Below are 22,090 nucleotides of genomic sequence, written 5' to 3' on the forward strand. Positions count from 1 at the left end.
AGATGCCGACAGCCTACGGTCGCGAGCTACCAAGTGGGTCTCAAACATCCATTCCACGAGATGTAGAATATGTGTGTAGGTCTCGGTCATCATTCCAACATACTTTCTTACGAAAAGTCACGGTCGCGCTTTGCAGAATGCGACACCTACCTTGAAATATCAATTTCTCTGCATGCAAGACGCCGACGGCCTACGATCGCGAGTGGGTTTCGAACATCCAACATGTTCCTTGCGTATTTCACGGTCAAAATGCCGATGACCTATTGCAATAAAAAGGCAGGAGATTCTGTGTGGGTCTCGGTCATCATTCCAACACGAAACTTACGGGTTTAACCGCGTTTTGGTTGCATTCAAGATGTCGTCGAGAGTGTCGCGAATATGATTCCTTACGCAACTCGGTTTAGTCCGCTTTGCAGAATACTTGACGCGATTCCATTGATGACGTGCTTGAACCGCGCAGACTTGAATGAAAAGACACTGTGGGTCTCGAACTTGTTCATGTTTCCTTACGCATCTACTTGGCATCCTACCCAGGCCAGGAACTATGTTTCTATTAAATTGCCAGCTTTCACCTGTCAATTGGTCAATCTCTGACACTCAGGACGTTGTACATCCAGGAACGATGAATAGGTTAAACTCCACTTTGGATTCACATGCGCTCTATCGGACCCGCTGGGACCTAAATGGTACGACGGAGAGAACATATCACCCCACAGCTCACTACCTCACAAGATGCTTGTCACCGCATAATAGTATTGTCGTAAAGTCTAAAATGTGCTGTCAAGGACAATCATTTGCATTTTACATCTATCACAAGTGCGAGGCGAAAAAGCTTCGAAAATTGATAACACAGCTGCCATCCATATCGGTGCAGCTTCCATTTATCTCGGGATTTACGCCCCCCGGTACCCAATGTGAAACGCGTTCTGATAAGTGGAAGGTTTGAGGAAGATGAACCGTAAGCAGGACGAATGGACTCACGAAAAGAGCCACTGACAGCCACCGTTGCCGATTGATAGACGCATCTTTTTTTCTCAGAGACACCGACCTCCAGTGGATGTGGCGCAAGAGTGAGAAAAGAGTGGTAGGCTATGTTGATGATCGGTAGCCCAGTCGCAACCGTCGATCCGCACCTTCGAGCGTAATAGTTTGAGGCTTTGGGCCAGTCAGCGGACCGGTTGTTGTGGGAAAGCGGAAGGAGCTGTGCGTGCGATTCGAGCGATGAGCTTGGTGGGCGCCAGACACGACTGTTCGCCCCATGGGGATCGCTCCGTCGTCACGGTGGCTCGTCCGGCTCTTCATTTTTTTAATATAGCAAAAAAGGAAGGTAGAGCCCGGATCCGAGGAAACCGGAATGATGCGGATGCGGCGACGCGTCCGGGCCGTCCCCTTTCAGGGTGGATGGCGCCAAGGCCAACTGCTTTTTGCAGAGATTTGCCGCAATTCGCGCCTGTGGGTCACAGTCTTGTGGGACGTTCTTCTCGCGACGGCGGGCGGTCACCGAAGGCACCCATCTGTGTGGGGGCACGCGTGCAAGGGGGTCCTGGTCTGCTGACGGGGTCCAAGGGGATATCTTATGACATTGTCACGGTGACAGATCTCCAGATTCATCGCTCTATCTTGTCCCGATACAGAGATGCATACATGCTCACAATCCTGCTCAAAATCCCAATGTCCATTTCCTCTCATTTTCTTTAAATTTCCGCGACTTCTCGTTGCCACTGTTCAATGCTTCCCGCCTCTCTCCCTCGCCCCATTCCATGCCATCTCGCCACCGCCTGCGACAGCATCAACACCTCTTCCTTCGACCTTCCTTCGCGTCCCAGACTCGCCCTCAACCACAAGCTCGTCGATCCCTTCTACTGCGACCTCGACCCCCCCGACTACTCCAGCTCTCCCTCCGATACCCTGGACGACGACGACCTCCCCCCAAAGTACCATTATGCATCGCTTCCGTTCGGCTCGCCCTCCTCTGAAACCTCTGCGGATATGTACGAAAGTGATCCGCCCTCTGCTTACTACCATTATTCAATAGGCACCGTCGCCGATATAAGGGAATCCGATCCTCCTCCATCCGATCCTCCTGCTGCTTCCCCTGCTGACGTACACCCTTCTTCAGCCGTTTTCTATTCACCTTCAGACCCTTTTCCTTCCTTTCCAGCAGATCCTAATCTTAGTCACCACTCGACCCGCGATCCTACTAATAACTCCTCCATCCTCGATCGACGCATGTCCGAACCTGCTATCCTTCCCACTCCCAACCACTCGTACCAGAACCACTCTCCCACCTACCCCATGCATTCTCGCGGAGCCTATCTTCACCGCGGCTCAAGTATTGGCTCTTTACGGGAACTCAGACAACTCGAAGACTCCCGCGCTGCCGATGCAGCTCTGCACTCTCCGCTTTCGCCTTTTCAGCCCGCTTTCGCAGGAGGAGGTGGTGGTGGTGGTGGTGGTGGTGGTGGCTCGCCGCTGGTTCAGTATTCAATCACGGAAGACCCATACGGCCATTCGCCATCAGAAACAGGTACACCTCCCCCCCTTCTTGATTCCTCGTGGCTGTTGAATAACGTCAATTACGCAGGCTTTCCCTCCCCCGGAGCTGACTCCAATCTGAACAGCCGTACCCGAACCAGTACAGACCCAACTAGCAAAACTTATTCATTCGTCGCATTGCCCGGAAACGCCGTCAAGAAGCGTCCGCGAAGGCGCTACGATGAGATAGAGAGGCTCTATCAATGTTCATGGCCCGACTGTAATAAATCGTACGGGACTTTGAACCACTTGAACGCCCATGTCACCATGCAAAAGCACGGCCAAAAACGAAGCCCGAATGGTATGTTCAATCCACGCGACCCCCGTGTCTTTCGGTTATTTTCTGATCTCTCTCTCTAGAGTTCAAAGAACTTCGAAAGCAGTGGAGGAAAGCGAAAAAGGAAGCAGAGGCTGCCGCTAACGCTGCTGCTCGTCGCTCTAGCATGGGTAGCATTCTCGGCGATGAACACGACTTTTATGACTATTCATCTCCGCCCCAGCAGCGTTTCTCTCTTCCCGGGACCCATGGTCGTTATGCCGAGGATTACTATACGACGGGAGACCGGTCAGAAAATTATAGCTCTCTTTCAGCCAGACCTAGATACGGAGAGACGGGTGGATCAATGCCTTGGACGTCCGCTCGTTCAAGTCTTCCATTCATATCTTCTTCGCTCCCCTCACAATCATCCACGCACTCCTACCACTACGGCCTCGACGCTTCTTCATTCCAATCTACTGGTGGATCGTCTGATCGCCCTCTTTCCATTCCATCCCCACCACAGATGATGACAGGCCGTCTACCCCCGAATAGTACCCTCTTGACTCCCCTTCCCGGCTACCAGGCCAGAGAGACCTTACCCCCACTGCAAATGGGAGGCGATATGACGTACGAGCCGGGGGCGTATTACGATGAAGACAGCGGTAGAAGATCTCATGCGAGTACAGCTCGTGCCCGTGGAGACGACTTTTGAGATCCATGGTTCCATGCCGGGATCTTCTGTTCCCCTTCAACTCCCACCTTTCGAACGAACAGAACACTTTATTTTCTCCAGGAAGACTTTTCAAGAGTCTGTAGTACAATCTCTTACTTCACTGTATTCTCACTCATCCCTTTTTTTTTTTTACCAATCACAGCGTCCCCACTACACGGTTCATTATCCTACTATAAGTAATTGTATATTCCTTAACCTCATAGTCCTCTGTACATTACTAGTGTTCGCCTACCGTACGATCTTTGTTGTGATCTATTACTGTACACTCCTTCGTACTTTTCTCGCTTCACTCTTTTCTTTTCCCATGCTTTCATTTAGCTCTTCGTTGTATATACATATAATTCTATCTGCGGGGTCTTTCTTTATTTTTGTGTGTATATTTAGCACTTCTGTTTTGTATAATTCATAAACACGCTTCCGTTACCATAGTCAATTTTCCAATATTGAAAAAAAAATGGAACAGAGCTGTAGATCTGAAAGGGCCTTCTAGCGTTTTGGATCTCATCTCCGAATTCCGAAATATGAACCACGACTAGAGGTGCGCCGCAATCTACGATGCCAGGCTGCCCTCTCCCCCCATCGAGGACGGGGGGGTTCGCCACACAGGTTAGGGTAGGGGTAACCCTGACGATGGACAAACTGGACAGGTCTTGGCGAGCGGTTCCGTACGCGTAGAACCTTACAGAGAAGAAAGAAATGAAATTTGAATAGCACAGGAAATCAGGATGGGCACAGGAATGTGTTGTGATGTGTACGAATGGATTTATGGGTATTGAATTGTTGGACAAAGCGGGCGGTTTCTGATAAGTAATAGTCCGAGTCGGAACAGAAAAAAGGGGGGGGAAACGATACTTGATTGCTTTTCGTTTCGTTTCGTCTAGAGTGGACTTACCGTTTTGTTACTTTCCCCCCCCCCCGCCCCCCATCATGGAGAAGGGGGGCTGTACGAGGGCTAGAGAACGAGAGTGGATACACAAAAATGCAATCAAAAAAAAATATCACATTCAATGAGGGTTTTTGTTACTTACAATAGACATCCTTGCAGTAATTATAAACATAATTCAAATGTCTGTAGGTTTCATGTTTCAAATCAAGGAGAAAATCGGTGGTGTCGGTCCCATCACGATGTACGATTGAGGCCTTGGCCAGGGTCGGGACATGAATTGTACTTGTAGACATACTGTATATGTGTCCTCAAGACTTCACTTCACTTCGCGGGATTTCGAAAAGCGCGTCGGGTAGAACGGGATGAAAATGAACCTTACTGGATAGCGGCCCCTTTTTTTTTTTTTTCCCGTATGTCAATTCGTTACCGATTGGCGTTTTTTCTTCCGTTGTTGCCCCTTGCCCCTTTATGGAAACAACAAACAGAGGGAAGAAGATTTTTTTTTACTTCCGAAACCCTCCACCCTTCTGGGACAAGAAATGGGCCCTGTTCGTTTTGGAAGAATAAGACTCTTCGCCAAACAGTAAAAAAGAATAGGAATTAAAGACATTACGAGAATTTTGCATTGGCATCGCATCGCATTCGACTTCGGCCTTGGTCAATTCCCGTCATCCGTGTTTGGGGATGGCCTGAAATCACGTCCCAATTGCATTGTATCGCGTGTTCTAGAATTGAGAGAAAATCTGGGGAATACATCTTTCTCAGGGGCGCGGGTTCCTTTTGGCAGGCCCAAGGTTTCTGTATGCATTGTCTCCATAGTCAGTTGAAGACATGAACATGAGGCGCAGTCAGTACTTTTTTGAATTGGTGGTACGGCTTCGACGTTGTGGAGTTAAACTCTTGGCGATACTGTGTACATATACGTATATATATTCAGAAGGAACTGAGTGGCGTGTTGAATACCGGTCAATGTGTGGATTTACCGGAAATGCCGCGATTTTTATGGGGAATCTCGATGGTAACATAGTCGAGTGAATGCCAGTTGTTGGCGTTTATGTTCTGTGTAGCGTCATGGTGGCAAAGTTGGGAGGTGTTATCTGAGAGTGACAGATATTTCGGATGGGTGTCTGGGTGAGGGTGATGAACTTTTCCTTTTTTTACCTTGCTTCCGAGTGTTCGCGTCGCGCGACGTCCGCCTACAATTGACAATAGAGTTCGCGTCTGCAGGGCTTATGCCAAAACATATCAGATCATCTATCGGCTGACTGGGTCAGTATATGTGTGTGTTGACAAGGTGGAACTTGTTAAGGGGACGTACCACGGCTCGTGATCAAAAAGTACCGTCTGACGGTGTGCGTATATATAAGTAACAAAGATCTGGGTTTTTTAATTCAGATTTTTCGACCCGAATAGATATTAGTCGGCACCTCCTAAGCATCGCAGACTGCTTGCGACCTGATTGGAGTGACTTGAATGGGTAACCGATAACATGTCGGCGGGTAGGTTCCTTTTATATTGGGCATGGGGCTAGAACTTTGTTTTTTTTCCAGACAGAGTGGAAATTTTCTTGTGGAAGGTTCAGGACGTGATGCTAAACAGCTGAGGTGAGGAGGAAAGACACGTTTAGTTCATTTTTTGAAGTGGGTGAGCCAACGTTTGTAAACTTACTTGGTCTAAAGAAGACATCCACTGTCGATGACGCCCCCGACCATACACATGAATTATTATTATTCATGCAGTTATGTAAATCCCCATGAGGATCCCCTGCGCAGCTCATGTTGACGCTTAGCAAGGATGCCCGAAAGGAAATCACAACGGATTGATATCAGATTAAAGTTACTTTGTTTAAAACCGCCTCTTCAGCGAAGGTCAGTTTGGACCACGCCGGGTAAAAAATATTTATCTATAAAAGAGCATATGGATGAGTTGACAGCGACAGCTTATTGAAAATCTTTTCATCGTTGGAAGCACACCTGGTGGAAAAAATGGGATTTTAATTCAAGGGCCACAAGAAGAATTTAGTTGGAATTTTGAGTGGATTTTAAGTTGAAGGGGGAAGTCGAGTAAGTTACTCTACACCATCCTTTCAATGAGTTCGAGCTTCAAAAACACCTGTGGGTCAATCGATCGCTGATTTTCTCACGTACGTGCGGCAAGTTCCGGCTGACTAATGATGGCTAGAAATCGTCTGACGCGCAGTCCCTTTCTAAGTAAATTCTACCTTCTTTACCATGCTTGGATTGACAGACCTTCCTATCGAGCTGCATATAGACGTTTTTCTACCTCTGCTGCCGCTCAGGGACCTTCTGAGCCTTGGTTGCACTAACAAGGTGGGCTCAGATATTCTACGCCCTGCACACAAATTGGCTTAACGCACGTAAATCGCAGCATTTTGCCGTGCTCTGTAAGGATGAAACTCTCTGGAAACGCAAACTGGACCGAGATTACAACTTCAATGGCGCAAACACTGCACGAACGACGGGATGGAAATTTATTTACTTGAGATTGACCAATCCCAGAGGTGTGCATCTCTGGTCGATTGAAAAACGCATCACACTGACGCTTTTGTACAGTTTATGTTTGGGGGTTAGCAAATAGCTTTTTTTTTTTGATCTACGGCAGTATGAAATGACTGATGACACTCCAGTGATACAGAAAATGGTCGGCTCGGACTCTCTAAATTTCCGAAATCAGCCGTTCACGGCGTGCCTTTCCCCACTGAATTGCATTTTACCGGAACTCGTATCGTGAATCTGGCGGCGGGGGGGATGTGGGTGTTCCGATACTTACAATATGCACCTCCATCTCTGACGCTCCTTGTTCTCCGCACCTTACTTTCAGGTCATTTCACGCACTGGATGCGGAGGGTCAAGTCCATGTCTGGGGTACGTTGCCTCAATCGTATGGTTTGACTTGCCGGCTTAACTCTACATTTGCCTACATAGGAACCCTCAATGGGCAATCCTATGCTCTAAACCGTGACGGTTATTCAGAGCCGGCCAAGTCGGCACCTACCCCGTTGAGATTGGGATTACCGAATCCCACCCGCAGTATCAGGTGTGCCTTACATCCATCCACGTTCAGTCGTATGCTTACCGTCTAATACCGTTCTAGTTGCGGGCGATTGCATTCAGCTTCCCTTGACTCGAAAAACTTTATTTGGAATTTTTTGTGCTGGGGGAGGCCATTCAAATTATCGTCCCATCTTTTGAATTCTGAGTCACTCCCGATTCAGATTGAATGTGGATGGGCTTTCTCCTCTGCGCTCACAAGGTCGGGCGACATCCTTGTTTGGTGGCCACTCTCTGGCGGCTTGGGGACAAAGGTGGAGCAGAAAATGAACGAGATGGATAGTGAGGGAGACAAGAAAGCCCTCGCTGACGAAGGCGTGATACCGTGCCATACATGGGAAGTCGAGGCCGATCCTGTTGTGTTGCCTACTCTACCACCTTTACCCGATTTGCCGGGCGGTGCAAAAGGGTTGGAGACGCGGGTCATTCAGATCGCTGCCTACGACAACCATTTGATTGCACTCACAAATGTGGGCCATGTCTTGATGTATGATTCTTTGGATGGGGAAGATACAGCGCTGACCGGCAGATGGAATTATGTGAGATCAAGAACTGCTTTGCCTTGGGTACCAACATCTGACTATGGAGACTCATTCAATTCTAGCTTCCCAAGTTCAGTGACATTCAGGAGGTCTGTTCCCATCCTACTTTTGCAGAGGGGAAAGCAAGCCCTCCACGCAAAATGCAAATCACGCATGTGAGTTTCTCGCGATGGCCAGCTACTTATGGAGAAATTGACATTGGCCCATTTCAGGTATCTGCGCATTTCCGCAACTTCATTGCCTACTCTACTGGGGACAGCTCGGTAGTCCTAATGGGTAACATGGACACGACCCCCGAATCCCAGCCAAAGGTTATCCCTGAACTTCAGAATTGTGGTGTGATATCCGTTGTGCTCGGCGACTATCACAACGGAGCTCTGACCGCCAATGGCAAACTGTTGACTTGGGGTGGCTATTCGAATGGAGCATTGGGATTGGGCGATCCGGGTCGACTTGAGATCGGGTCTCCGGGCGGGTTCGCCACTTCAAATGATCGATTACGCGCAGTCCAGAGGCACGTCGGTGAGCCCCCTGCGGTCGAGGTGCCGACAGAGGTACGGTTTGATCACAAGCGCAAGAAACCGAAAGAGAGGTTTTGTATCTCTGCGGCTGCATCTGGATGGCACTCGGGTGCTCTTGTGATCGATTTGGAGGTATGCGATCCTCTCCGATCCACCCTTTTTTTTGTGTCTGCGTCTCACTCTACTTTTTTATAGCCCAATGAAAACGAAGATGACAGTGATCTGGAAGAGAGCGAGGATGAACAACCCGAACCTAGTAATGTGTCCAGGGGTTGGCGAGGCCGAGGAATACTAGGCATCCCTGATCCAAATGATGCTCTCTTTCGAGGAGGGTCAGTGTTCAGAATTGGATTTCCAGGGCGAGGACGTGGACGCGGGTTTTAGAAATTGAGAGTCCTATTATACCATACATAATTTAAGTTGGATAAGATAGGCTCTTTGAGAGCGCTAGAGAGAGGAAGAGAGAGGAGAAAGGATTTAAGAACTCAGATATCTGAAAGTCTGCAATGGAGTTAGAGTGAATCTAAGTTCTTACTAAATCCCAGTGAGTGTAGTTTGCGGGAGGCTAGGCTCGAGGACACGTGATCAGCTCGTAGGAGAATAAGATAGCGACTGATATGAGCGTCAAATTCGCAGGCTCGCCTCGAATCTCGGAATTGCTATATTGTGGTTGCTGAAAGATCAACAACACCTGGACTAGGTGCAAAAACTGATTAACTACAGCTGAGGGCCTGACCGGGAATTGAACCCGGGACCTCCTCGAAAGATGACTGCAAAGCCCTAACAAGGAATCATACTACTAGACCATCAGGCCATATAACATGTCAACACTAGAGACCTCATGTTCCAGTATCCTGATTTTGAGGTAAACATCTCGTTACAACTATGCAGTTACTTACATCATGTGCTATTTAAACTTGGTCAAAATCTTTCGCAACGGAACCGGCATACGACTGTTGCTGGCCCGTGTATCTGAGCCACCGAGACTGCCTCTTCTGAATCCACTTTCCGTCGTAACCTGCTCACGATAAGTCAAAGCCGACAATGACGCCCGACCCCTCGACTTCGTCGGCTTGACCTCCTTGTTTTCCTTGTCCTTCTCTGTCATTCCAGGTGAGACAGTCGAAGAACGAGATCTCAACGACGACGACGCTATCGTTTTGCGAGCTTCTATCCGGGATTTAATCGGAGAAGCATTTGTCGGTTTGGGTTTGGGAGTAAGGGAACCCTTAGCGGAAACTGCCTGAGATTCAGAGCGTTCAGTCCTTGTTGGCTGACGTGTAGGTGTCACTAAAGGAATCGTTATTACCCCTGCAGTTGACGTCCTCGTGGGGGTCGCAGGACAACAAGTTTTTGCAGGCGGTTTTGTAACGACTTTTCCATAATTAGAAGGGGGCTTTTGCCGTCCGGCCGTGCGCAAAGATGGTATCGTGGGAGAAGTTGTGGCATCTTCAGTTGGTTTAGGAGTGGAAGCTGATAGGCTGGCTGTGTTGTGGGTTTGATTGGTGCATATACCAGAGGTGAGCGTTGCGTGTAGAGGTGAGCGTTTGAGAGGTTTTTGATATTGAAAACCAGATCCCAGGGAATGGCGAGTACGTACTGGAGTTGAACGGCGCCCTGTCGGCACGCCATCGTCACCGTCCCCGACGGAAGATTCAGCAAATCGAACACTTTTGCATCGCTTGAGGATACCCCGTGGAGAAGAAGTGGCAGAGATAACATTGGAAGGGGAAATACTTTTCATGGAACCAGAGGGAGTTGGAGAACGTGGAGGAGGTGGCGTAGTCCGCCGAAAGATTTCATGACTTGACTCCATTAGCAAAGAAGGAATTTTTCTCTGTTTCTCCATCGAGGAAACGGTGTCCAAAGGGCCCAGGCTCACACGCATGGTCGGCGTAGTGGGATGGTCATTTGCCCCGTTGAAAGGAGGCATGATGGTTGTTAAGGCACTCGGGACAACCAGAGGACGAGGACAAGCGTGTCGGTCGAAGAGTTTATTCTTGCCGGTGTCAGCTGTACCTGGAACTGTGCTCGTTCCCGCATTTCCAGTGACGGGAATGTCGGGCGTTAACTGTGAGTCGAGAGATGGTATCTGATCTCCATATCTTTGCAACAAGGGACGAGCGAAACTCCATTCGTCTTCATCGTTCACGAGACCAACTTCAGATGACTCGCCCCGCGTTTCGAGTTCATCACAATGGGCCGCCCGGGGAGACAGGCGGGACTGCAGAGTTGCGCATTGCGACCGCAAAGTTGATATCATGTCCGTAAAATCTCCTGAAGGCTTACAACTGGAATGGAGATTCTGAAAGTTAGCGAGCTTGGGCGTGGTGGAGGTAGGTGTCCCACGAAACGCGGTAGGAATTTCGGGATATGGATGGACTTCAAGGATCCCCGGGACCTCGCTTTTAGTTAACAAGGGTGGAAGAGGTTTATTCCCACGACGGACAGCCAGAGTCGTGGGTCCAGACGACGATTGCAGGCTGGCAGTTGACGGAAGAGAGAGAGGCATAGCAGAGTGTGAGTTGGAGATCATCAGGGACGGCGGAAGTCCATCGGGTTCCTCCTTAAAGAACGAGTTTAAACGGCGCAACTCCATCATCACGTCCACCATATCAGGGCTCATATTCAAAGCTGGAACTTGTAACGTCCATCTCTTCACTTCGTCTCCCGTGTCCAACGTAATTTCGCGCTCGAAGACCAATGCTTTGCGGTAAGAGGAACCATGGGTTGTTGTGCGGCGTGTTCTCTTCTTATCTTCCTGGGACTCCAGAACAGCATTGGGCTTACGATGGGAACTTGAGTATGCGTCTCTTCGACCTCTGACTTTGGCAAGGGCTGCTTGAAAGGCGTCGTGGGGGTGTATAGATCCTTCGGGAATCCATTCGATTTCTTTGTAGTTTCCGAGATTGGCCCAAGGTGTGTGACCAGGTACCTCGCAGTTGTTCTTGATAGTTTCCTGATATTTGAATAAGTGACGGAAAATTAACCTTCAAGGCGATGAACGCACCGACCAGCGCTGAATGCACAAATTTTCCCTCAATATCGTTCTTAGACGCGGTGGAGTTGGTATGGTTGTGGTTATCATCTGTCCTTCTTCGGAGATAGTACTGCTACTGCCAATGCCAAGAATTCTGGACAATGGTACCATACATCCAGGAGGGATTGGAGGGGTGGAATCATCCGAGATTGTTGAGAGCGAGTCCAGGGAAAGCGACTCAGACATCAGACTACAGCCGGAGACTGGAACAGCATCAAGATCAAAGGAAGCGATAGACGAGCTGGTACTGGGCGTTTTGACCTTAGATGCACTTGAAGATAGCATGGCTTTGACAGAAAAAAGTCGCAAAGGAGTGGAAGGCGCGTCCTGGTTGTGGACGATGGTGGGTGTTTGGAACAGAGGTTTATTATCTAATCCGAGACTCTCGCGTACTTACGCCTCTGGGCCATCGCCCGCTCTCCCGTGTTTGCTCAGATACATGTTCAACGTCTCTCCGGAACTGGATATGGCGAAGATCCACCGAAGTCTGATGTTACCTTGAAGTATCAGCGACCCGAATTCGGCACCATCCAAATTTTGTAGGAGGAAGATCCGTATGACCTCAACTCGCATGGTGCGCTATGGTGCAATGTGTCGCGACATCCCCCCTCGCCTATACCAGGTTGATACCTTCAATTACAGCGTCAAGGCTCTGAATCCACAGAAGCCTTATCAATGTTGTACAGTAATCTTGACCTTATGCTCTACCTCGTCTTCCTCCATGCTTCTCAAGATGATTTTCTTGTCCAGTTGATTGAGCCATGCGCAAGCACCCTCGCTGACCTTTCAGACTCGAGTTGCCAAGAATTCTTCCACACGAACGAGAATCATCGCCTAACTATAAAGGGACGTATTCTCTAGATGATTCCGCGTTCAAACCCTTGACGTTCATGAGGCTCCAGGTCTTCCTTGCGCTCGCTGCTCTGCAACTTGTCAATTGTGCGCCTATTTCTCACGACGAGATTTTGGCCAATGTCGCAAAGAATCTTCGCCTTCTTAGCTTAGAGGACGGAGCTGATCCTGTGTGGAAGACCGAAGTTGAGCTGATGCGCGCGGGGAAACACTTTGTAGGTCCATCAATCTTTCCTCAAGTAGGTCAAATTCAAGCCGTCTCATGATCCTAGTTCGATGTTACCGAGACCTATGAACTTGAACAAAATCCGCCGGCGGTGGAAAATTTTGAGTCCTTTGCTACATGTATGTGGCCACCTGTGGCGAAGGCTCTACACTAGCGTACTCACGACAGGATTTACAAGATCCTTCCCCTTCGCACCAGACTCGAGTCAAGCCGATATTGAGCACAATCTCGGTTTCAAATATGGAGTCTTCGCTTTCTTCTCTTACCGCTTTCAACAACCGTTACTATCGGTCTTCTACCGGTGCCGATGCCAGCAACTGGATCCTGAGTAAAGTCAAGAGTGTAAGTGTAGACCTTCCGCATCTCAAGTTTGGACACCCACAGGAACCCTACTATCTCTAGATAACTTTGGGACGCTCTGATATCACTGCTTCACTATTCACCCACAGTTGGGTACAATCTAGTGTGATCGTTAAAATTGCCGGAACCACTGCTTCTTCTCCGGTTACGATTCTTGGTAGCCATCTGGATTCGATCAACTTGAACAATCCGACCAGTGGAAGAGCTCCGGGAGCGGATGATGACGGTACAGGTACAGTGAACCTCATCGAGATTCTTCGTGCTTTGGTTGCTTCTGGTTACAAACCCAGTACTCCTCTTGAATTCCATTGGTATTCTGGTGAGGAAGCCGGCCTTCTGGGATCCCAAGCGATTGCTACCAGTTACGCAAATTCGAGAGTCAATGTCAAAGCATTCATTCAGCTTGATATGACCGGATAGTGAGTGCTATGTTCTGCTGGAACGCCCACTTCTCACTAGTTGGTCCCCCAACTAGTTTCAAACCGGGTTCGAAGGAGGTCATCGCGCTTGAAACCGATTACATCGACGCCGGATTAAACACCTTCTTGAGAAGCATTATTGGCTCCTACTCATCTCTTCCTGTTGCCAATGATACACCGGTATGGATTTCCCGCAGTATTTTTGGCCTTTTGAAGCTGATTGACACAGTGCGGCTACGCTTGCTCTGATCATGCGAGCTGGTACAAAGCTGGATATCCAACTGCTTTCCCCTTTGAAGCAGTCACTGGTAATGATAGTCCTGTCATCCACACTAGCTCGGACACCACAGCCTACTCTGGGTTTTCGTGGTCTCACTCGCTTGAATTTGCGAAGGTAGCTCTTGCGGCTGCGTACGAACTTACCGTATAAATTGGAGCAGTTCATGGGTGTGAGGATGTATAGTAAATGAACCGAAGAAATCTAAGAATTGTTGTGCACTCTTGACATGACACTCTATGCAAACCGTTAACGATGTCTGCGACCCTGTTTGTGATGGCCCATCGTCAACCGGTGAAGCTTGGAGCCTCGTGTTTTCACAATGGTGGAGCCATTAAATTATTATGTACTCGATTTCAATCTCATAAGGGCCAAAGCAGTTATGTATATAAGTACATAGTGGTGGATTTCGGACGTCGCGGAATGCCACTGCGGGATGCCATGACTCTCTTCGAATCGGGGGGCGGGCATAAACGTGATGCATTGATATACCAGACAAATAGTAGAATTTTGTGCCCCTCGAACTCGCCCGAGGTTTTTTCGGAATCCACTTGAGTATTCGTCAAGTTAAAAAAGGCAATCCCATCGTGACTCTGCAGGGAAGGGACCTCGTGAAGTTTTCGGAGTTTTCTGGGGATCGTCCAGATCGCATCGACAATGGGAAGTGGAGCACTTGCCGCTGAGTCGATATTGGGGTATCAACGACCGTTTATCCATCTACAGCTGGCGAGTTATATGAACAACGACCATCACTGAAGAAGAGGAGTAGTCACGTAGTAAAGGGCGCTGCATCATGATCGAGAAAAATACGATGTCGAGAGCCGGTGAAGGCATGGCATTGAATGAGTAACTTCAAACAGCCCCAGGTAGTGAGATGGTTCAGACCACTCTCCTGGAGAGCTGAGTCAATGCAAATGATATCGGCAAGGCGCAATTCAGTCCGACAGTCAGAGATTCTGTGGATTAAACCAAAGTTCAAACTTCGTGCTTTTCTATTGAACAAGGTATCACAGTGATCCCGCGTTCGAACCGACCAGCGATCCTTTGTACCTAGGTGGGTAGATGTGAAGTTGCGATGCGCATTTGTTCGGAACTTTAGTAAACCTAATGGAATTTTGAGGCTGGTAATCCGTCAACCTAAGTTGCTGGAAAGTGGTATGTGATGAACCCGGATCATGTCTGTCGATTTCGCACGTTCAACGTTCAATACTTAGCCACAAAATCGAAAGGAAATAGGGACCATAATAGTGAGCGCCCAGCAGTCGAATGAATGCTATGTGATATGTAATTGAGGCTCTAGGACCCAAGCGGCCAGGATAGGAAAAAAGAAACGAGATCCCAGTTGATGGTACAAAAGGGTTAAAACTTGAAACGGTAAAGGGAAATCGGGAACGGTATTGGCGTCTTCTGAGTATGAGCACATAAATAATCGGAAATAAGTAGGATGTTGACCTTGAATGTTGCCCCCTTCGGGTTCTGTCGTTTGCTCTTGGTCCTTGCGTGTTCGGGCCTCTCCGGTAACCTCCCGAAACTTCCGTATTGGAACATAGGCTCTGCAGAGGGAATCCCATGCGCTGAGGCTTGCGGGAACTTTTGAAAGAATTTCAATGAGTACTAAGGCTTCAACCTTCAACCTTCACAAAGAGAATATGATTGTTTTAAAGGCTAAACTCAACTAGAAATCCGTCTCAACTATCGGTTACACTTGCTCACTATACACTGGCCCCAGTGCCGGGATACACCAGTAGACCCTGCCTGAAAGCTATCACAACATCGTGACTGAGTAAATTGAAGCAGTACGGCCGTCATCTGCAATGCCAAAGTAGTGATTTCCGGATGACGACCTGAGTGAGCGACCTCTAAACACTAGAGCACCCCAACCAGTAGGGTGTGAGTGAAAAGAGCCTTGACGTGTCCCAACATTCAAACGTAGTCGGACGACGGACTTTTTTGAACGCTAATTCATATTTTTATAAGAATATGAACATATCTGACTCAGGAAAAACCAGCCTTAGATTTTTTTGCGTCGAACACAACCTGGAAGAGGAACAGCCCAGGTTCAACATTCTCTGAAATACAGACTTCTGCGAACGAGTTCCCCGGTAACCTTCCTCAGAATCCTCGGAAAATTGACGTTCGGTGTGTATTGATCAGATAATCCTGAAAGTTGAATAAGTGCAATATAAACCGAGTGTTAGGCCGAATTGTTCAAATCAACCACATTTATCACGGTGGCTGCGAGTGAGAGCTTTCACGTGGCGACTACTGCAAACTACCGTCACTGCTGTGAAAAGTTTGGCTCAACCTCTCGATTACACTCACATTACTTCTGCGGGCTGTATTGTTAATCTTATCACTGTATCACTACGGTGAGTCTTTTACTCGATGTCTTTTGCTTAGGATGAATCCACTCGCACGCCAGTCTGGGTGGACAAAAAATTCAGCTCACATTCGATCTCCTTCACATCATCACGTCTATTGACTGCATTACTGACTAGCGAACTTAGACCACATAGGCTTATATTTGGCCGTAATTTTTTACTTTTTGGGCGGGATAGGTCGTTTGTGAGTCTTACTTCCTTAGCTTTGAACGTCGACCCGAGCGTTTTGAAGCCCAAATTATTACTATCTGTTCTCTCTAAATGGCTCGTGCTGACCCTTTCTTTCTGTTTTAGGCAAGAAACACGGCGAACGCGATAACTAAAACCAACCGACTTCTATGTCAAATCCAAGTACTTCCTCCATCTCTCGAACTCCTGTATCACCATCTACTGCCACAAACACCAACGGATCGTCTTCACAGCTAAATCCTGCACAAAACAGGCCCGGTGTTGTCCCGACTAATAATGTTTCGACCGCCAACGGTGTCACTGTTCGAGCTCGAATTGACCCAACTCTCACTGTGAACGATGTCATCAAACAACTCTGTGTCAATCTCAAGATTCAGGGTCCTCCTTCGGACTATGCATTGAGGGACGATAATGAGGTGTTAGTCACGAACGATAACCTGAGGAAGATGATCAAGGGAAATGTTCATTTACAGTGAGGATCCGAGCTCAAGGAGTTTCCTTTTTCTTACTAGTATTTTAGCCTGGTCAATGCACCAGCACGCGAAGGGCACGATATCGCAATGAAACTTACCTCGAGGGATGATAAAATTCTGAAAACTGGGTTGTTTTCTTTACGAAAATATATTCATGTAAGTAACGCTTGAATGTCCTCGTACCCCGCCGTGGATCACGCCTTTACAGGAGCGTGAATTCGCTCAAGAATTTATTAGTTGCAATGGGGTAGCAGAATTGGTTGCTGTCATTTATACTACGCATGGAAACTCACTAGCGGTGCGTTGCTTCATTTTTCAACTTATTTCACATGAGTTGTGGTTCACATCTCCCTGTAGTATGCTCTCCTCGCGATGCAGAATTTGATGGAGTTGGATTACGGCTGGTCAACTCTAGACGATGATTTCATATTCAGGATCGTTAAAATCTTATCCTCTCCTCAATCTCCCATCAATGTGTGCCGGCCTGCTACTGCCATACTGAAAAAACTAGTGGAAGCCGATCCCATGAGCGCTCCAGGACCACAGGCGAGCTCTAGTAAAAGCTCACCTGTTCCTCCTCCGGGCTCAGTTTATCGGTATGGATTTGCCAGGGTGTTCGAGCAGATGAGCAGAGAGCAGACGATGTTGGATACCGTCGTTCATCGGTTAGGAAGTGCCGATACCGCAATGGTTCAACACAGGTATTTCAAAGTGACATCCCATTATATTCGCTGAGCCGATCCATTTTTACAGTATGATGCTAATCAATTCCTTGTTAGCGCATGCCAGCGAGAATCGTTGGGGGCAGTTCATAGACGAGCTCGAGAGACTCAATGTTCGGAAGGCTGTTCTGGTGCGCAGATTGTATTTTCTCAAACAATCACCCTCTAAAATGCCTTCAGCGACTGATGTCCAATCATACTATGGAAGATTTGACTTCTGGCATATTGGACTTCCAGGCTAACATGCTCAGGGTTCTATATCGCAAGCAGAGCACCCCAGTTGAATATGGCGCCAATATTGCCGACCTCAACTTTATTTGGGCATCGAGTAGGCTCGAAGAGGAGGTTGACCAAGACAACAAACCACTCAAATGGCGAAAATTGGGTTTTGAGAGTGAAGACATCGAACAAGCATTCGCTAACGTCGGGGTACTGGGTCTACAGTGCTTAGTGAGTGTACCCTCATTAAGCGGACCTCAGTGTTCTTGACGAGAAGCAACTATAGAAAAGATTCGTTGAACATACACATGATCCAGACTTCTCCAAGGTCCACTTTATTCCCTTCAGTTTTGTTCCCATGCCTGATCACTGGCTCTTTTGGCAGGTTGTTCTAGAGCAACTGAGTCGACCTGCGGAGCGAAGGTGTCCTATAGCAAAAGCTTCTAACGAAGTGGTTGAACTTCTTTGCCAGCATTGGTCTATATTTGCACCCGGCTGTGAGTATCTAGCTCCTCGTCCATGGTAATACCCGCTTAAGTAACTACCTAGACTGCACATCTACAAGTTTCCAACCCCTTTTTCTTGAGTATTCTAAGGTCCATTTATTGGCCACACAATTCTTCTTAAGAATGTGGAGCGAGAGTGGTTCAGCTTCTGGAGATTTCGCTCGAGTCGCTGCTTTGGTTCGCAGCCAGTAAGGTCGCGACATTTCCTTGATTTTAATACTCATTGTACGTTTATTTAGAGTCAAAGTGTCTCTCGAAGATGAAGGTCAACGACCATGGCACGAGGTTGAACAGGATTTTCTTGAGTGTGAATACAGAGCTGTCAGAGATAGGCAAATGAAGGAGCTCGAACTGGAGGACGACCTTCTTAACAAAGTCCCCGTGCGGTACGACGGTTTACCGCGGTGTCTAGCTCACCATTTCTGACCATCCAATACAGCAATCTCAGGGCAAAGATCTACAAGGAATCGTACGAATTTGTTCGCCAGCAGCGATTGCAGTGCTTATTACAGGGTGCTTGGTTCGTTAATGCCATTCCAGGCACTAATCCGGTACCGCGGGACTCTGTTCGGCGACCAACCCAACCGTGGCGTTTCATGCGGCTGGTCTGTCATTCCTTTCTTGAACAGATCCGTGTCTTACAGTTTCTACAGGACAGTGGACTCAAATATCTCCATTACGTTGACAATGCAATGAAGTTCCCCGTTCGAAACGGATTAGAAGATCTACCGGAGCGTATAGAAATCGCGGCCATCGGTGAAATAGCTACTGGGACTGGGATAGCACCCCCACACGTTTTACGAGATCACAACGATCTGCCTACGTCTGTGTTGACACCGTCTCCATTGTCATTTTCTTTGATCAGTCAACATGGGGCATCCCTTGCCGATCAGATCGCCCCAGATGAGTCTCGGTGGGCGGATTGGACGGACGGGCTGAATATGCTACGCCGCGATGGTGGACATGTTTCGTCGAAAGAAACCGCTGGATTCGTGCAGGCATTGACAGAGATCGGATTGAAGATTAAGTTGTTAGGCAAGTCGACCCTTTCATCTTTTCAAAGCTGGAACTAATTGCTGAATCTCGAGCGTTTAGATCTTTCCGGTGAGACGATTGAGATCCCTAGCGGTCTCACAGCCGGTCCATCCCCGAACGATACCAACTATTATTTTTCGGAATTGTTGGCTTAGTTTGGTGATTGACACTGAGTAGCGCCACAAACTTTGGCCACCTATGAAATAGGACAAAGATGATGGGATAGATGAATACAGTATATGTAAGATGCAGTTGATGCAATGCAATGGATAGAGATTACAATGGTGTTATGAGGGGATGAGATAGAGTCACTGGGATATTGATAATCAATGAGTGTCAGTGTCAATACGGGGGTTGAACCCGCAGAAAATTAAAGCAACGAGAAGCAGAACGAAAGCACTAATATCTAAAGAGAAAACGAAGACGGGCGTGTTGGGATTGGAGAATACAGTTTAGCTATCCGTTGCGGCAACTCCATTTATTTGGTTCGATGCCATGTACTCTTCACCTGCCTTGAAGAATGGCTTAAAGATCGCGTCTGGATTGTGGAAATCGTTATGGACGACGTTAACGAGATACGAAGATTCCATGAGTTCGGAAATGACTTTGCGGGATGGTGAATTTGGATCGTAAATTTTAGCCCATTGCTGACCAAGTTCGTATGCTTCATCCTAAAGAGAAAGGGTAAGGGAAGGTCAGAGACATGTTTACGAGATCCAGAGAACGGAACTAACCTTCCACGCCATAAAACTGACAGCTTCAACGATGGTAGGTTGAACTATCTCCTTACCCGGGAAGACGCCCCAGGTCACCGCATTAGGCCCATCGGAGTGGGTATTGGTGCGAAGGTCACCCCGCTTGTTAATAACATAGTAGGTAATGCTGGGATCGCGTTCGATTTGAGAAAGTAAGATGGTCAATAGAGGTGGTGATACGAAAAATTCGAGGTATGCCTAATCGATTGCAAGAGCGGGTAAGTCCGATGCAAGCACGGGTGCATAAAAAGTAATGGGTACGACCTTCTGATAGACATAACCGTTGCTGGGTCCCCATCCAAATACTTTATCATCACTTCTGGCACCGTTGACGGCAGGTTGCGAATTGATCGTTAGGAAACCCATTCGGTTCATCCGAGCTAGCTTTTCAGAGATAGTCAAAGTTTCCTCTGCGGGTGCCTGGTCAGACCATGGCAATGCCGCAAGCTCTCCAGTACAGAATCGAGCAAATAATTCCGAGATATCGTGCAAGCTGGTCAGTTCACCCCATAACTTCAACGCATCCTCTTTCTGGAGGGAGAGAATCAATTGAGCTCACTGCCGGAGTGAGAAAGTGTGGCTTACCGTCTGTTTGAGCCAGACCCCATAACCATCTAGCTCACCATACGCGGGACTGCGAGAGTCTCCAAACCGCCCATTGGGGTATTCGTCCCAGTTCTCCGTACGAGAGAGGTACGACTTGGTCCGATTCGCCCAGAAGATGGGTCGAATTGTTTCTTGACGCCGACCGGGTGTGAGGGACTGAAGAATCAAGGTAAGAGAGCATTTGGTGATTATAAGTCAGAAGGGACTAACTTGTCTCCAGGGAAGAGGCTTCAAGGTTTCGATTCTTGGTACTAGGTTCAACTCTTCCAATAACATTTTAGTGGCCTTTTCCAGGTTCATGGTGTAAAAATGAAGTCCTCGGATGTCAAGGTTAGCGTTCAAGATAGTTCGACACATCTCGGCAACGAGCTTGATCCCGATAGCTCGAACTTTTTCATCATTATTCTTGTGGGGTTCAAGGGCAGACATGAAATTCTGAGGGATGCTCGTCTTGGCAAGGCTGGTCGCTTTCATGAAGCCATTCCACGTCTGGATAGGCGCGATTCCAGGAACGATCGGAATGGTTATCCCAAGGGCACGAACAGCTTTGACCCAATCAACGAAGATATCGACATCATAAAACATCTGCGTGAAGATGAAATTTGCCCCAGCATCGACCTTTTCCTTCAGCCATTTCATTTCAAGGTCTCGTTCGTCTTTGGGCAGGAGCATATGTTGGGGAAAGCCGGCGATAGCAATGTCAAAGTAGTCGCCATACTCGCGTCGAATATGTCGTACGAGGTCGATGCCGTGAATGAAACCTCCCTCAACAGCTTCCCACTCGTCTTTCCCTGCAGGTGGGTCTCCACGTAAAGCTAGAACGTTACGACAACCGGACAGCTTTGCCTCCTGGAAAAAACGGGTGATCATAAAAAACGTGTTAAACAACCGAGTAAAAGTGCGCACCCGTAACGCAATGTCCACTTTTTCTTTGGGCATGTTCGTGCACGTCAAGTGCATGCAAGTTTCAAGACCAATTAAACCTTGACACGTTTTGACCATCTCTGCCGTTAGGTCGGACGTTCTTCCACCCGCATTCCTGATTATCCAAGGTCAATGTCGTTGAATCTAGTCCTAGAGAAAACAGATATTGACCATGTAATGTCAATAAATTCAGGGCCCAAGCCCCTCATACGCTCTATACGATCCAAAAGGTTTTGCAATCCCTAAAGGTACGATTGACGATACTGATAGACTTTCGATATGTTTGCATACCTGTGCTGTCCGAGGAGGGAAGTATTCGAAAGACCACCAAATCTTATTGGACTTGTCGCATTCTTCAATCTTTTTCGTGATTTTCATGGTTGGATCGTAAGAGGAAGAGGGAGCAAAATTGGGTGCGAGAATTTATGGAGGGCAGAGGCAAAAATAAATAAATGCCGGACATGCTCCGACCGCCTATACTTGGTTTGGCAAAATTACCGGCACACCGAACTGGCACTAATTGTATTTATTACGCGACCACGTGACGTTTTCTAGCCTG

At 47.9% G+C, this 22,090-nt stretch overlaps 6 protein-coding genes and 1 non-coding gene across 7 annotated transcripts; 4 read left to right on the forward strand and 3 right to left on the reverse strand.

Moving 5' to 3' along the window:
* Positions 1-1,655: 1,655 nt before the first annotated feature.
* Positions 1,656-4,004, forward strand: E1B28_007680 (uncharacterized protein). Its single transcript, XM_043152445.1, has 4 exons — positions 1,656-2,527; positions 2,585-2,836; positions 2,896-3,602; positions 3,670-4,004. The coding sequence occupies exons 1-3, from the start codon at positions 1,729-1,731 to the stop codon at positions 3,504-3,506; spliced, it is 1,662 nt and encodes a 553-aa protein (XP_043010531.1). The 5' UTR covers positions 1,656-1,728; the 3' UTR covers positions 3,507-3,602; positions 3,670-4,004.
* Positions 4,005-6,632: 2,628 nt separating this feature from the next.
* On the forward strand, positions 6,633-9,052 carry E1B28_007681 (uncharacterized protein). Its single transcript, XM_043152446.1, has 10 exons — positions 6,633-6,743; positions 6,802-6,934; positions 6,987-6,999; positions 7,061-7,183; positions 7,255-7,298; positions 7,359-7,470; positions 7,528-8,023; positions 8,089-8,181; positions 8,239-8,679; positions 8,743-9,052. The coding sequence occupies exons 1-10, from the start codon at positions 6,645-6,647 to the stop codon at positions 8,929-8,931; spliced, it is 1,743 nt and encodes a 580-aa protein (XP_043010532.1). The 5' UTR covers positions 6,633-6,644; the 3' UTR covers positions 8,932-9,052.
* A 222-nt stretch (positions 9,053-9,274) lies between these two features.
* Positions 9,275-9,361, reverse strand: E1B28_007682. The gene has a single exon. It is a non-coding gene; the product is annotated as a tRNA-Pro (tRNA).
* A 50-nt stretch (positions 9,362-9,411) lies between these two features.
* Positions 9,412-11,945, reverse strand: E1B28_007683 (uncharacterized protein). Its single transcript, XM_043152447.1, has 2 exons — positions 11,558-11,945; positions 9,412-11,506 (listed from the first exon to the last, which is right to left on the reverse strand). Exons 1-2 carry the CDS (start codon positions 11,870-11,872, stop codon positions 9,455-9,457), a joined length of 2,367 nt encoding a protein of 788 aa, XP_043010533.1. The 5' UTR covers positions 11,873-11,945; the 3' UTR covers positions 9,412-9,454.
* Positions 11,946-11,965: 20 nt separating this feature from the next.
* Positions 11,966-13,985, forward strand: E1B28_007684 (uncharacterized protein). The gene is made up of 6 exons (XM_043152448.1): positions 11,966-12,654; positions 12,712-12,784; positions 12,844-13,007; positions 13,068-13,444; positions 13,501-13,624; positions 13,674-13,985. Exons 1-6 carry the CDS (start codon positions 12,478-12,480, stop codon positions 13,872-13,874), a joined length of 1,116 nt encoding a protein of 371 aa, XP_043010534.1. The 5' UTR covers positions 11,966-12,477; the 3' UTR covers positions 13,875-13,985.
* A 1,955-nt stretch (positions 13,986-15,940) lies between these two features.
* E1B28_007685 (uncharacterized protein) lies at positions 15,941-19,510 on the forward strand. Its single transcript, XM_043152449.1, has 15 exons — positions 15,941-16,090; positions 16,229-16,286; positions 16,397-16,763; positions 16,812-16,920; positions 16,973-17,062; positions 17,122-17,465; positions 17,518-17,617; positions 17,667-17,936; positions 17,992-18,033; positions 18,091-18,202; positions 18,255-18,399; positions 18,451-18,597; positions 18,651-18,816; positions 18,865-19,246; positions 19,307-19,510. The coding sequence occupies exons 3-15, from the start codon at positions 16,441-16,443 to the stop codon at positions 19,399-19,401; spliced, it is 2,325 nt and encodes a 774-aa protein (XP_043010535.1). The 5' UTR covers positions 15,941-16,090; positions 16,229-16,286; positions 16,397-16,440; the 3' UTR covers positions 19,402-19,510.
* A 188-nt stretch (positions 19,511-19,698) lies between these two features.
* On the reverse strand, positions 19,699-21,957 carry E1B28_007686 (uncharacterized protein; the record flags this gene model as incomplete). Its single annotated transcript, XM_043152450.1, has 8 exons — positions 21,823-21,957; positions 21,703-21,773; positions 21,514-21,646; positions 20,818-21,456; positions 20,587-20,763; positions 20,266-20,532; positions 19,981-20,199; positions 19,699-19,917 (listed from the first exon to the last, which is right to left on the reverse strand). The coding sequence occupies exons 1-8, from the start codon at positions 21,907-21,909 to the stop codon at positions 19,699-19,701; spliced, it is 1,812 nt and encodes a 603-aa protein (XP_043010536.1). The 5' UTR covers positions 21,910-21,957.
* Between the last annotated feature and the right edge of the window lie 133 nt (positions 21,958-22,090).

The sequence above is a fragment of the Marasmius oreades genome, chromosome 4 (genome assembly GCF_018924745.1).
Source record: "Marasmius oreades isolate 03SP1 chromosome 4, whole genome shotgun sequence".
NCBI lineage: Eukaryota > Fungi > Basidiomycota > Agaricomycetes > Agaricales > Marasmiaceae > Marasmius > Marasmius oreades.